At 44.5% G+C, this 12,765-nt stretch overlaps 1 protein-coding gene across 4 annotated transcripts in view; it reads right to left on the reverse strand.

Moving 5' to 3' along the window:
• The window catches only part of HOMER1 (homer scaffold protein 1), a 122,835-nt gene extending 110,387 nt beyond the window's left edge, over nucleotides 1-12,448 (reverse strand). Inside the window, exons 1-3 of one of the 4 annotated variants that reach the window (XM_044276116.1) lie at nucleotides 12,318-12,448; nucleotides 11,490-11,696; nucleotides 10,036-10,571 (exon numbers count right to left, since the gene is read on the reverse strand). In XM_044276116.1, the coding sequence (XP_044132051.1) occupies nucleotides 10,036-10,040 (5 nt within the window). In that variant the 5' untranslated portion in view covers nucleotides 10,041-10,571; nucleotides 11,490-11,696; nucleotides 12,318-12,448. Of the gene's footprint in view, nucleotides 1-10,035; nucleotides 10,572-11,489; nucleotides 11,697-11,953; nucleotides 12,008-12,317 lie in introns of those variants that run through there. The other 3 variants (XM_044276117.1, XM_044276118.1, XM_044276119.1) reach the window with 3 other exon arrangements.
• Nucleotides 12,449-12,765: the final 317 nt, after the last annotated feature.

The following is a 12,765-nucleotide window of genomic DNA, read 5'->3' on the forward strand; positions in this document are numbered from 1 at the left end:
GTCTGATGAGTCCAAATTTGAGATCTTTGGTTCCAACCACCGTGTCTTTGCGCGACGCAGAAAAGGTGAACGGATGGACTCTACATGCCTGGTTCCCACCGTGAAGCATGGATGAGGAGGTGTGATGGTGTGGGGGTGCTTTGCTGGTGACACTGTTGGGGATTTATTCAAAATTGAAGGCATACTGAACCAGCATGGCTACCACAGCATCTTGCAGCGGCATGCCATTCCATCCGGTTTGCGTTTAGTTGGACCATTATTTATTTTTCAACAGGACAATGACCCCAAACACACCTCTAGGCTGTGTAAGGGCTATTTGACCATGAAGGAGAGTGATGGGGTGCTGCGCCAGATGACCTGGCCTCCACAGTCACCGGACCTGAACCCAATCGAGATGGTTTGGGGTGAGCTGGACCGCAGAGTGAAGGCAAAAGGGCCAACAAGTGCTAAGCATCTCTGGGAACTCCTTCAAGACTGTTAGAAGACCATTTCAGGTGACTACCTCTTGAAGCTCATCAAGAGAATGCCAAGAATGTGCAAAGCAGTAATCAAAGCAAAAGGTGGCTACTTTGAAGAACCTAGAATATGACATATTTTCAGTTGTTTCACACTTTTTTGTTATGTATATAATTCCACATGTGTTAATTCATAGTTTTGATGCCTTCAGTGTGAATCTACAATTTTCATAGTCATGAAAATAAAGAAAACTCTTTGAATGAGAAGGTGTGTCCAAACTTTTGGTCTGTACTGTATATAGATTTTTTATTGCAGTTGCATACATCTGGCTACACGTTCAGTGAACATATACTAAATAGACATATTGCCTTATTTTTTTGGCTTTTCGTTTTCAGTTTGTATGTTGCTATACCTGCATGTGTGTTGCAGATGATTACTATGTTCAGAAGACTTGAACTACTTTCATGTGTGATCCGATATACAAAAATGAACCATAGGAAAAAAGTTAAGTGAACAAAGCACCAAAGTGACTGACCTAATGAGGCAATGTTTGGAAATTACCCTCTAGCCAGGTTTTGGGCAACTAAACAGTTTTTGTTTTTTTATAAATAGGAGAAACCAATAGGCGTCTAAAAAAAAATCTAAATCAACCATGTTCTAAAAGCAGCAACAATAGAAGCAAAGTGTAACTGGTACACAGGATATCCAAAGCCGTAAATGAGTTTAAGTAGGTATGGTAATCTGCATGCACCTTCAGAGCTAGTCATCTCCTACAAGACAAACAGTAGCAGATTTAAGCACCAGGAAACCACTTTTATAGCAGGAGGTATACAGGTATGAGCAGGCAGATGTAAAGACGCCCCACTGAATGTGACGTTCCTTCTTCTCCATGTATAAGTCAAGCATGTGGCACGGCAATGGGCAGCTTTGTATTTCGGAGCTGCCTTCCCAGCCTGCCATTCACGAGGCTGCACAATCTCACTTGCAGCCTCAAGGAAAAATAAAATAATAAAAACTGGGGAGCATAAGCCCACCATGGCATTCTCTGCTGTGGCTTTCTATTCTTCACATCCATGGGAACGGTTTTGGCAGAGAACATTGCAAAACTTAAAAAGGGACAGCTAATATTGGCCCGCTTAGTTTTACTGCCATCAATTGTCACGGCGTCATTGAGATAGACCCTTAGATTGGTGCTTTCTAAAACTGCTTCACTGAATTGTGGTGAAAGTCAATCGCAGATTTGTGTGCCAACAGTGGAAACATTATAAAAGTACATATTTAATTGGGCTGTAATTGTGATACTGGGCAGAACATTCCAAAATATACATTTTCTAGTTCACAGACACAAAGAGCATCCTCTTTATTTTCCCTTTTATTTGCTAATAAACGGTTTTTCCAGTACTTTAATATTGATAACATATCCTCAGAAAAGGCCACCAATATCTAACTGGCAGAGGTCCAACGCCCCACACCCCCGTCGATCAGCTGTTCTGCGGTAGCTCCAGTGCCGGAACTACATGGCTTCATCCATTTTTGTAGCGGAAATAGAAAAAAGACTTTACTTATTGTAAAGATTCCCACGTATCACAGAGATGGACACTTTTCTCTGACTCTATACCAGCTATTAGTTGGCTTATTTTGAGAATTCTGGCACAAAACTTAGGCTCCTGTATCTTTCCATGAAGCTCTGCCATTTTTCACTAAACACCACCCCCTTGTCAAGCATGTCAGAAAAAAATGTAAAAACCCTAGATACACCAAACTGCGCCTCTTTTCTGGGGCCAACAAATTAGTAAATCTGGGCCAATGACTGGAATTGCTATATGCTGAGTATGTATAGAGGACCAAGCAATCCAATGATTAATTAGGTGGGAGGACTAAGTGGGTAAGGAAAAGCCACGCAACCCAAGTTCTGCTGTGTAACACTGCCCAAAGACACAGAGTTTTAACACAATGAGCTAAACATTTTAATAATGGAACATATGCCTTTGGAGAGCATTACCCTAGAAGGTCTTTCATTTGTTCTCTTATGTGAACTTTTTCATTGGTAGGGGGTCTAACATCTGGGTTGCCTACCGATCCTTACTATGCAGGGGCAGCAGTGCTGGTGTAGACCTGGTATCCTTCTACGTTTGTCCTCCACAGCAGTGTTACTGGCCACCTAACTGTGCAGAGTATGGCAGATGGCTCCATTCACTTGCATGGGACCCTGCTGCGGTTCCCTGTACAGCTGGGTGGTTGGGGTACACTACATCTGTGCTGCAGCCCTTTTATTCTCAGGATTTGAGGGGGTCCTAGTGGTTGGACCCCTACCAATCAAAAAATGATGGCATATCCTGGTGATATGCCATCACTTTATAATCTTTTCAAGCACTACTAAGTCATAAGGGATAACTATGACATTGAACAGATCATGTAGTTGCTTGTCTCAGGTACATCTTCCCCATACTTTTTCATTTTGGACTCTCCTGACCCATTTATACCATGTAAACATCCTGTATGTAGCACTTCCTGTTGCTGTATCCAACCAAACCCATGATGCACTTCTCCTTTCTCTGCCACAGCTCCAGCACCGCCCCTAACAACGCCCAGCTAGTTACATAGACACTCCCCTATCTCTGCCCCTAACAACCCCCAATTAGTTTATAGCTCCTCCCACCCAGCTAGTTACATAGACACTGCCCTATCACTGTCCCATCCATGGACATAACATCACAGGAAATAGGAAAGAGCTACATGGACATGGTCATGTGACCACAGCCCAGAACAGGAGATAGCAGCAATAAAGGTAAAAGAAACACATTACAAAATTACAGCAACCTTCATAAAAGATGTTAATGTAAACTAGAAAACCCCTGTCTGTGCTCCCTTTTTTTTTTACCTATTAAGTGTACGTCTTCAGCTTTGTATTGGGTTTCTTTTTTGAAAAATACTGTACATCTTCTCACAGGTCACAATTCACTTGCAAACTGCAAGTTTTCCTTTAAAATTGTATTTTTTTGTTTTACCTTCTACTATCACAAGATGAACGCCGTGCAAGGTGCTACCATCGAATAGTGTGTTTTTTGCCTGTAAATTTTTTGCTTTAAGATTTATTTTATAGCCAAAAGAAATGTAGATTGTCTTCAAAACAACAGTTCCTTTACAGCCTTCCATATGTGTTTTTTCAAAATGTAACCAAGAGTTTTATTAAAATCACTAGCCATGACTGGACTATGGCTCAGCAGCTGTATGTACAATTTCAGTATTCTGCAACGGAGGCTTGTAAAGCTGTAACAGTTGTCAATTCTTTTTCAAGGACAATCTGCTCTAGGTTGATATGCAACTGCGCCCTACTCTTCCGAACAGGAGGGTTATCCCATGAAAACCATTCAACACCTGTTCTCAGGACAGGTGATAAATGTATGATGGCTTAGTGTCCGACCGTTAGGACACCCACCCCCAGGAGAACAAGGACCCATGAGTACCCTCCATTAATGAAGTAGTGGTCTACCCTCCATTCCCTTCTACGAGACTGATGGAGATAGAGCAGAGCACTAGTGTCACGAATACAGGGGAGGGGAGGGACACAGAAATAGGCCTCCAGACTAGGGAGAGGGAAAGAACACCTCCTAGGAAGCCCCTAAACCTGGCCCTGACTCCTGTCAGTATGTATAGACCCTGAAGGTGGGAAAAAACATACGCCGGAACCTAGACCCTAGGAGCAACTATCCTGGAGATCTGAAATTCAAGATTACTGTCCACCATGACAGGAGGGGGTGGCTGGGAGGACAGTTCAGCAGGTTCGACATGTCTTCAGTAATGATTTGTGGAAAACATTATGAATATTTAAAGCCTGCGGAAGGTCAAGACGAAAGGCTACCAGGTTAATAATGGCAGAGATCTTATATGGACCAATAAAGCTTGGGCCCAACTTCCACAAAGGTACTTTCAACTTAATGGTTCTTATAGACAGCCACACAGAATCACCCACTCTCAGGTGCGGACCACTCATACGTCTCTTGTCAGCCATTTGTTTATACTTCTTGACCATCTTTTTCAGATTGTTTAGAATTTTCCACCAAATATATGACAAAGAAGAAGAAAATCTTTCCTCTTCAGGTATACCAGAAGTCTCAGTACCAGAAAATGTGCCAAATTGCGGAACCCATATGCCCCCCAAAAAGGCGACTTATCAGTGGACTCCTGCCTATGGTTATTTATGGCGAACTCGGCCAAAGACAAAAAAGAAGACCACTCCTCCTGATTCTCTGAGACAAAACATCTCATATAAGTCTCCAGATTCTGGTTAGTGCGCTCAGTCTGTCCGTTTGACTGAGGGTGAAAGGCCAAAGAGAAGGATAATTGTACCCCCAAGCAAGTGCAAAAGGCCTTCCAGAATATGGATACAAACTGAATCCCCCTATCAGATACCACATCAGAGAGAATACCATGTAGCTTCACGATGTTGTCATCAAACACTTGTGCGAGAGTTTTAGCATTAGGTAGCCCATGTAATGCTATAAAGTGTGACATCTTACTGAAGCGATCAACCACAACCAGAATCACAGTTTTTCCTGAGGAATTCGGCAAATCTGTGATAAAGTCCATGGACAAATGAGTCCAAGTCTGGACGGTATGGACAACGGAAGTACAGATCATGAAGGCCGAGTATGTGTGACCTTAGCACGTGCACACGTACTACAGGCTGACACATAGCCCTCTACACATTTACGCAACCCCAGCCACCAGAATCTATGAGAGATGAGATTGACCGTGGATCTGCTCTCAAGGTGTCCTGTAAGAACTGTACAGTGGTGTTCCTCGAACACTTTGTGCCGTAATTCAGAAGGAACAAACAACTTTCCCGGAGGACAAGAATCCGGTGCATCTCCCTAGGCCTCCAACACCTCTGCTTAAAGATCGGGATAAAGAGCGAATATTACTACCCCTTCAGACAAGATAGGACCAGGATCTTTCGAAATCCCCCCCACGAAAGCTACGTGACAAGGCATCCGCCTTGATGGTCTTAATCCCAGGGCGATAGGTGACAATGAAATTAAATCTAGTAAAAAACAATGACCATCTGGCCTGCCTTGGGTTCAGATGTTTAGCTGACTCCAGGTAAGCCAGATTTTTGTGATTGGTAATTACCGTAATGGGATGAACCGCTCCTTCCAATCAATTACGCCATTCCTCAAAAGCCAACTTAATGGCCAGAAATTCTCTATTGCCTATGTCATCATTTCTTTTAGCATCCGAGAGTTTTAGAGAAGAAAGCACCTGGGCGCATTTACTAGGTGAAGGACCCTGCGACAAGACTGCTCCCACCTCGGAGCCTCAACCTCCACAATAAATGGCTGTGACACATCCGGCTGCACCAGTATAGGAGCAAAAGCAAAACATTCCTTAACCGCTGAAAAGGCATGTAATGCCTCATCAGACCATACTGAGAAATCCACACCTTTCTTAGTCATATCTGTTAATGGTTTAACAACAGTCGAGTAATGCAAGATAAATTTACGGTAGTAGTTGGTGAACCGCAAAAATTGCATGAGCAATTTCAGATTTTCGGGTCGATCCCAGTCCAACACAGCACAGATTTTTTCCAGATCTATACGAAAACCTGAAGATGAGAGTAGGTACCCCAGGAATTGCACTACAGGGACCGCAAATACACACTTCTCCATCTTAGCATACAGACTATTCTCCCTTAGGATCTGTACGAACAGTCTCACATGATCCTGATGTCAGGGGAATAAATTAAAATATCATCCAGATACACCACCACAAACCTGCCTACCAGATGATGAAAGATGTCATTGATGAAATGCTGAAAACAGCAGGAGCATTGGTTAACCCAAAAGGCATGACCAAATTCTCAAAAGACCTTCAGAGGTATTAAAGGCCATCTTCAATTCGTCCCCCTCCTTGACCCTTACCAGATTACCAACTCTTCCAAATCCAAGCAGAAAATATCAACCGCAAGGTATGAAGTGTGGGACCAAACTAAGCAGGGAATGCAGTAATGCCCACGGGCTGCACCTGACAAAAGGTGTGGTCATTACCAAACCACAACACGGAGAATCAAGAGACTGTCAGTTAACCTCACGTGCAGTCAGTCTCTCCGATCTTCTAACCTCTGTCACAGAAGGTACCGTGACAACTAGTCCTAGGCCGGGTTCACATATATCGGTCCATTTGTTGTTGTACAGAAACGTTGGAGGGAAACTGATACCAAAACTGATCCCAGATTTTCTATGGGATTATTTATGACATCTGTTTTGAAAATGTAAGTCTCCTAGCACCAGACAGAAAAACTTACCCTGCAGCTTTTTTCTGTCCGCTGCTTGCAGACTATGGACGCCGGGCTGTGGACTAAACTGCACATACACATACCCGTACAATGGTTGTGTTCAACTCTAGCATAAAACAACTGGACGGACACAACTGAGAGATGTGCAACCTCTCACAATCTGACAGTAGGAGATATGAACATCATAGATGGGGTTCCTCACTTAGGACACCTTGTGTTAGTCAAGAAGGAGAGCTACTGAGAAAGCGCTGCTCTCATCCTGGCTGATGTGGCCAGGTCATGTATTACATGGTCACCCATGCATTATAACTATTGAACACAAATTTATAGAATATATAAGTTTATGTATTAGGCATGCCTAGAAAACAACCATTGCCACCAATGGTTGTGCCAACCCTTCATTCTCTGTCAGACTGGCCAAGTTATAGACACATCTATGGCAACCTTCGGATGGTAACCACAAAGTAGGATATACTTATCAGATGGGGAATATAACAGACGTCATAGGATACGCTGTCAACTAAGCGTAGGTTCACATCACATTTTACGCCTCCGTTTGACGTATACATGAGAGAAAAAAAGGATACAAGAACCCAGCACACCACGTTCTTTTATCCTGCAAAGTGCGGTAAAAAAAATTATACTTTTTTTTTACAATAGAACTCTATGGTAAACGGATACCACTGTATGGCATCAGTCTGAGGCATCCGTTTAACGTATACGTTTTTTTGTATACATTAATGTGGATTTAATGCAGTTTACAGTATCAGCAAACTGATTGTGATTTGGAGATATCCTTTGAAGAACTGCGGATTTAGGGCCCATGCACACGAACGTATTTTCTTTCTGTGCCCGTTCCATTTATTTATTTATTTTTGCGGACCATATACGGAACCATCCATTTAAATGGGTCTGCAAAAAAAAAAGGGAAGTTACTCCGTGTGCATTCTGTTTCCGTATGTCCGCACGTCCGTTTCGTGAAAAAATAGAACATGTCCTATTATTGTCCGCATGAGGATAGGAATGTTCTGTTAGGGGCCAGCTGTTCCATTCCGCAGAATACGGAATGCACGCGGACGTCATCCGTATTTTTTTGAGGATCCGTGATTTGCGGACTGCAAAATACATATGGTCGTGTGCATGAGCCCTTAATGCGTAAAAAATATGTCATGTATGATCGTACCTTCAACTATTTCCAGTAATAAATCAAGACATTTTTCTCTGATTGATTGGACTATTCTGATATGAAGGGTATATACTAGAAGCACATGGTGAGGAGGACATGGAGGCCTTTAATTTCATGGCTACTTATGGTAGTTGCCGTATTTCTAACGTGTTCCATAATACCCTTCCAGCGAGGGACAGAACAAGACCTCACCCCAGGTCTTAAGTCCAACTGAACACCATTAAACAGCCCCTCCTTTCTTATTTATAATATATACCCCTGACCCCCTCCATACATCTACACTCCAAATGCATGGCCAGCCGACCACCTAACATCTACCTTTAGTAGGGTCAGCTCCACCTCCCTTCTCCGTAAAGATGTGCCAGTTGGCTATATGGGTGCCTGCCACTCAATAAAAGTAATTGTACCCCGTAGTCTCCAGCATTGTCAGCACCTCGGATCACTCCTATCATCGAGTGAGTTCTACTTCCAAATTTAAGCTAGGAAGTGACATGGCTCCATAGGCATCTGCCTACTGTGCCTACCACTGCTGTGGAGTTGGAGTCAGTTTTGAGTGGAATCGGACACGGCGTCAGAGTCGTCAGAAATGGACTAACTCCAACTATATCTTCAAAATGGATATAGTAGATATATTATTATTAATATATAATTAATTGAAATGCATCGCTTGATGCATATTTACTTACATAGCAACTTAGGACGTTTAGAAATATTTGAATATTTGTTATATTCTATCAATCTAACTCTCCTATAGTCAGAGGTCTGGCTGAACTCCACAGCTCTCGGGTCTTGAGAACGTTTTAGTTCAGGCTTTCTGAACAATATGTCACCGTCGTCCTATATTAAACAGTCCATATAATTGCTGCCACAGACAGTCTGCAACGCAGGACAATCACTAGTGGAATGCTGATGCTACTGTTCTCTGTACGCAGACATTTTGGGCCGGGAAGAGACTGACTGTGTCCCAAAAGTCACTCGTTCCTGTTTTGCATCTCCACTCTTGAGAAACCACCTACAGAAGAATGAGTTAAAGGAGTTGTCTCACTTCAGAAAGTTTATACAAGGCACTTACTAATGTATTGTGATTGTCCATATTGCTTCCTTTGCCGGCTGGATTCATTTTTCCATCACAATGTACACTGTCCAGGGGTTATGACCACCCTGCAATCCATCAGTGGTGGTCGTGCTTGCACACTATAGAAATAGCGCCGGCCTCTCTTGTGGCCAGGGTCATAGGAGTGCTCCTATTCCTATAGTGTGCAAGCACGACCACCGCTGCTGGATTGCAGGGTGGTCATAACCCCTTTAAACGAGCAGCATGTAATGTGATGGAAAAACACATGAAGCCCGCAAAGGAAGCAATATGGACAATCACAATACATTAGTAAGTGCCTTGTAGTAACTTTCTCTACATGATAAATGCCATGTGCAGAATAGAGAGAAGCCCTTTAATATTAGTACTTGTCCTCTAACAGTCCCACACTGGAGGCTGCAGTAGACGGTAGGTTACCAGCGGCCGTCCCGTCACGTGTTTAACTCTTTAACATCTGATTATTCCATCTTAAATATAATGATCTCATTTTCTCCTACAAAACGCGTGCGTTTCATCTCTACACAGGACGAGGACTCCCGCAGCTACTATCAGACATCAGGCCATGTAGATATGTGTCACATTAACACTGAACCTCGAGTGATCGTTAACTAAAGACATAAAACTGAAGTGGCGGACTAGACAATCCGGTCAAAGTACGCCGCCCTCTGTTCCGAGCCCACACACCTTAGTCGTGTCCTGCTGCTCTAATAAGGTGAGCCATTTTATCACTATAGACGGCACATCAATCACTCTTAAGCGTTCTATATGTTTTTGTGGCAGATGATAAATCTTATGTATTATATGCATTTACTGCTATTACTATGCCTTACTGTCACTTTAGTATCCCATGCGCTGATTTATGATGCATTGACCTGTAAACATCTTTCCAATAGGATCCCACCAAGCCTCGGCCATGAATCATTTAGATGTCTAGACTAAAGTACTCAATGTCAAGGTCATCCATTAAAGCCGTGCCACGGATATCAATGGTAGGTCCACACTTACCCCATTTTGCCCAGATAAGATTTTGCACTGAAGTGATGTAAAGAACTTTTACAGTGTTTCTTCCTGAACCATCAGCACTGCTCCTCAATCAGAATGTGTCTGCTCTGCCGCCGGCACTCATCGGAGGAGCACAGGAAGTGTCTGGCTTTTAAATCCAAGGATAATTCCAAAACCCGAAGGAGAAAACAAGTGAAAGGAGCGAGAAGTTTTTTTTTCTTCTTATGTACTTTACTGTAGTAAAAAATAACAATTGTATATTAAAAAAAGTATATCCAACAGAAGAAGCGCGCATTCATGTGCCTTCTTCTCCCAGAGTCTCGTAGTTTCAGGCGACACTAGGAAGCCAGCCCAATGCTCATTCCGATCATGTCCTTCTTGACAAAGATCCGCTTCCCACGCTGCTCTTCCCACACACACAGACATATATACAGTGTGCACCAGTGTGACCAAGAACTGCAGACCGCCCCAGTCTCCTGCCTGTGCGAGAACCAAACCGCGGCCTCCTCCGGGGACTCCTCTGCAGGACGGATCCAGTACTGTGTGACACAGGGAAAGCATCAGGAGCACAGCCGAGAAGCCCATGGGTGGATGTAAGATAGATAGAGAGATATTAGATAGATAGAGAGATAAGATAGGAGATAGACAGATATAAGATAGGAGATAGATAGAGAGATATTAGATAGATAGATAAGATAGGAGATAGATAGAGAGATATGAGATAGACAGATATAAGATAGGTAGATAAGAGATAGATAGATAGATAGATAGATAGATAGATAGATAGATAGATATGAGATAGATAGATAGATAGATAGATAGATAGATATGAGATAGATAGATAGATAGATAGATAGATAGATATGAGATAGATAGATAGATAGATAGATAGATAGATAGATAGATATGAGATAGATAGATAGATAGATAGATAGATAGGAGATACATGATAGATAGATAGATAGATAGATAGATAGATAGATAGATAGATAGGAGATACATGATAGATAGATGATAGATAGATAGATAGATAGATAGATAGATAGATAGATAGATAGATAATAGATAGATGGATAGATATCAGACAGACATATAGCAGACAGATAGATATGAGATAGATACTGTAGATATAGATCGCTAAACCCGCAGATAAAAGACCCCCTGATACATGGATAGTAGAGGAGTAAGCAGAGGACAGTACTCGGAGCCGCCTTCTTGATACCCGGACAGATAGTCGCTGGGGCGTCCTGGGTTCTGCCCCGGTTCCTTTTATAATAATTAGGATAAATGGCACCTTCTGGAGGGGGGCCCCTGCAGCAGGAGGGCCCCTGCATCACTCCATGTAACAATATATGGAAGTATCCATGTGGGTTACATTCTAAGGGGGGAATGTTCTTGGGGGATGGGGATTAGGGGCAGACCACTGTGACATGAAGTGGCTGGGGTCGGGTACCTACCTGTCCGGGGCCGAGGTGCTGGATCCTAGCCGAGCAGCAGCGCTGGAGGCTGGGGGATGACAGAATGTGACATTGCAGGGGCTGCAGTCGCTTCTCCTCCGGAGCCGGGCTCTTCAGCACCACGGACAGCGGGCGAGCAGCTCGTGCGCGGCCATCAGCAGGACACGGCAGGCTGCCATCCTTCAGCTGCTGGCACCGGGCATGTCTCTGTAACACACACACAGTGACAGGAGGAGGAGACAGAGACAGAATAACCCCAGATCGCAAGGACAGCGCCGCCCTCAGCAGCTGATTCAGGCCTGGCACCGCCGACCACAGCCATGCCATGCTGCTGTACCCTCCAGCCCCGCCGGGCGCTGCTGCCACCGCTCACTCATCCTTCCTTTGCCCTTGATTCCATGCCAGCTGGGTAACATGCACGAGACGCTGCCCTGGCATTGCCCCCACGTTCTCCTCCTCCTTACCTGACTGCACGGACAGATGGGCGCCTATAGGAAGGGGGGCACACCGGCGGCCACTCACCTCACACTGCAAGGGAAGGCCCCAGATCTGCCGCTGGATGAGCCTCTAGCACACTGTGCACACTCCCCCATCCGTCACAGGAGCGGTATAGCAGGAGGAGGGTGCTGCATTGGGAGACAATCCTATAGGCATATAGGTGGTGCCCAGTGTGCCCGTGTACACACTATGCGTCTACATGCGGCTAGTGACTAATGTGTATAGGCAGGCAATGCGGCTGTCAGTATAGCGTGTACCCTGCGGGGGTAGAAGCGTCGCCTATGGCTAGGAATACAGTGGGAGCGCGGATCCGCAGCGCCGCATACACACCAGCCGGGGATGATGCCGGTTACCGGGGCTCGGAGGCTGGGGCGGGGGCCTGGCCGGTGCCGTCAGTCCGCTCAGACCTTCTCTCCATCCCTCCGCTCTGGAGACATTTAAATAAGCAACGTCATCCCGTTCTCCCCTCCGCATTGACGTCACTCCCGTGTGGGGGATGACGTCAAAGTGCTCAGCGCAGCCGGAAGCGCTTTCTAAATAAGGGGAGAAAGGAGAGGCAGAGAGAGGGGGAGGGGAGCGGGGGGCGGCCAGGACCCTGCGATAACGCTTCCCTGTACTGCTCACCAAAAATAGACGTGTGAGGAGACATGATGGATATTAGTAATAACAGCAACACTGTGGAATCCATCCACCTAAACACGTCCTCCTCAGCCAGGGCACATGTGTCAGGGAGACGCTCACATCTGTCCACATTACATATCTATCTATCTCATATCTA

This window comes from Bufo gargarizans, chromosome 1, assembly GCF_014858855.1.
Source record: "Bufo gargarizans isolate SCDJY-AF-19 chromosome 1, ASM1485885v1, whole genome shotgun sequence".
In the NCBI taxonomy this organism is placed as follows: Eukaryota; Metazoa; Chordata; class Amphibia; order Anura; family Bufonidae; genus Bufo; species Bufo gargarizans.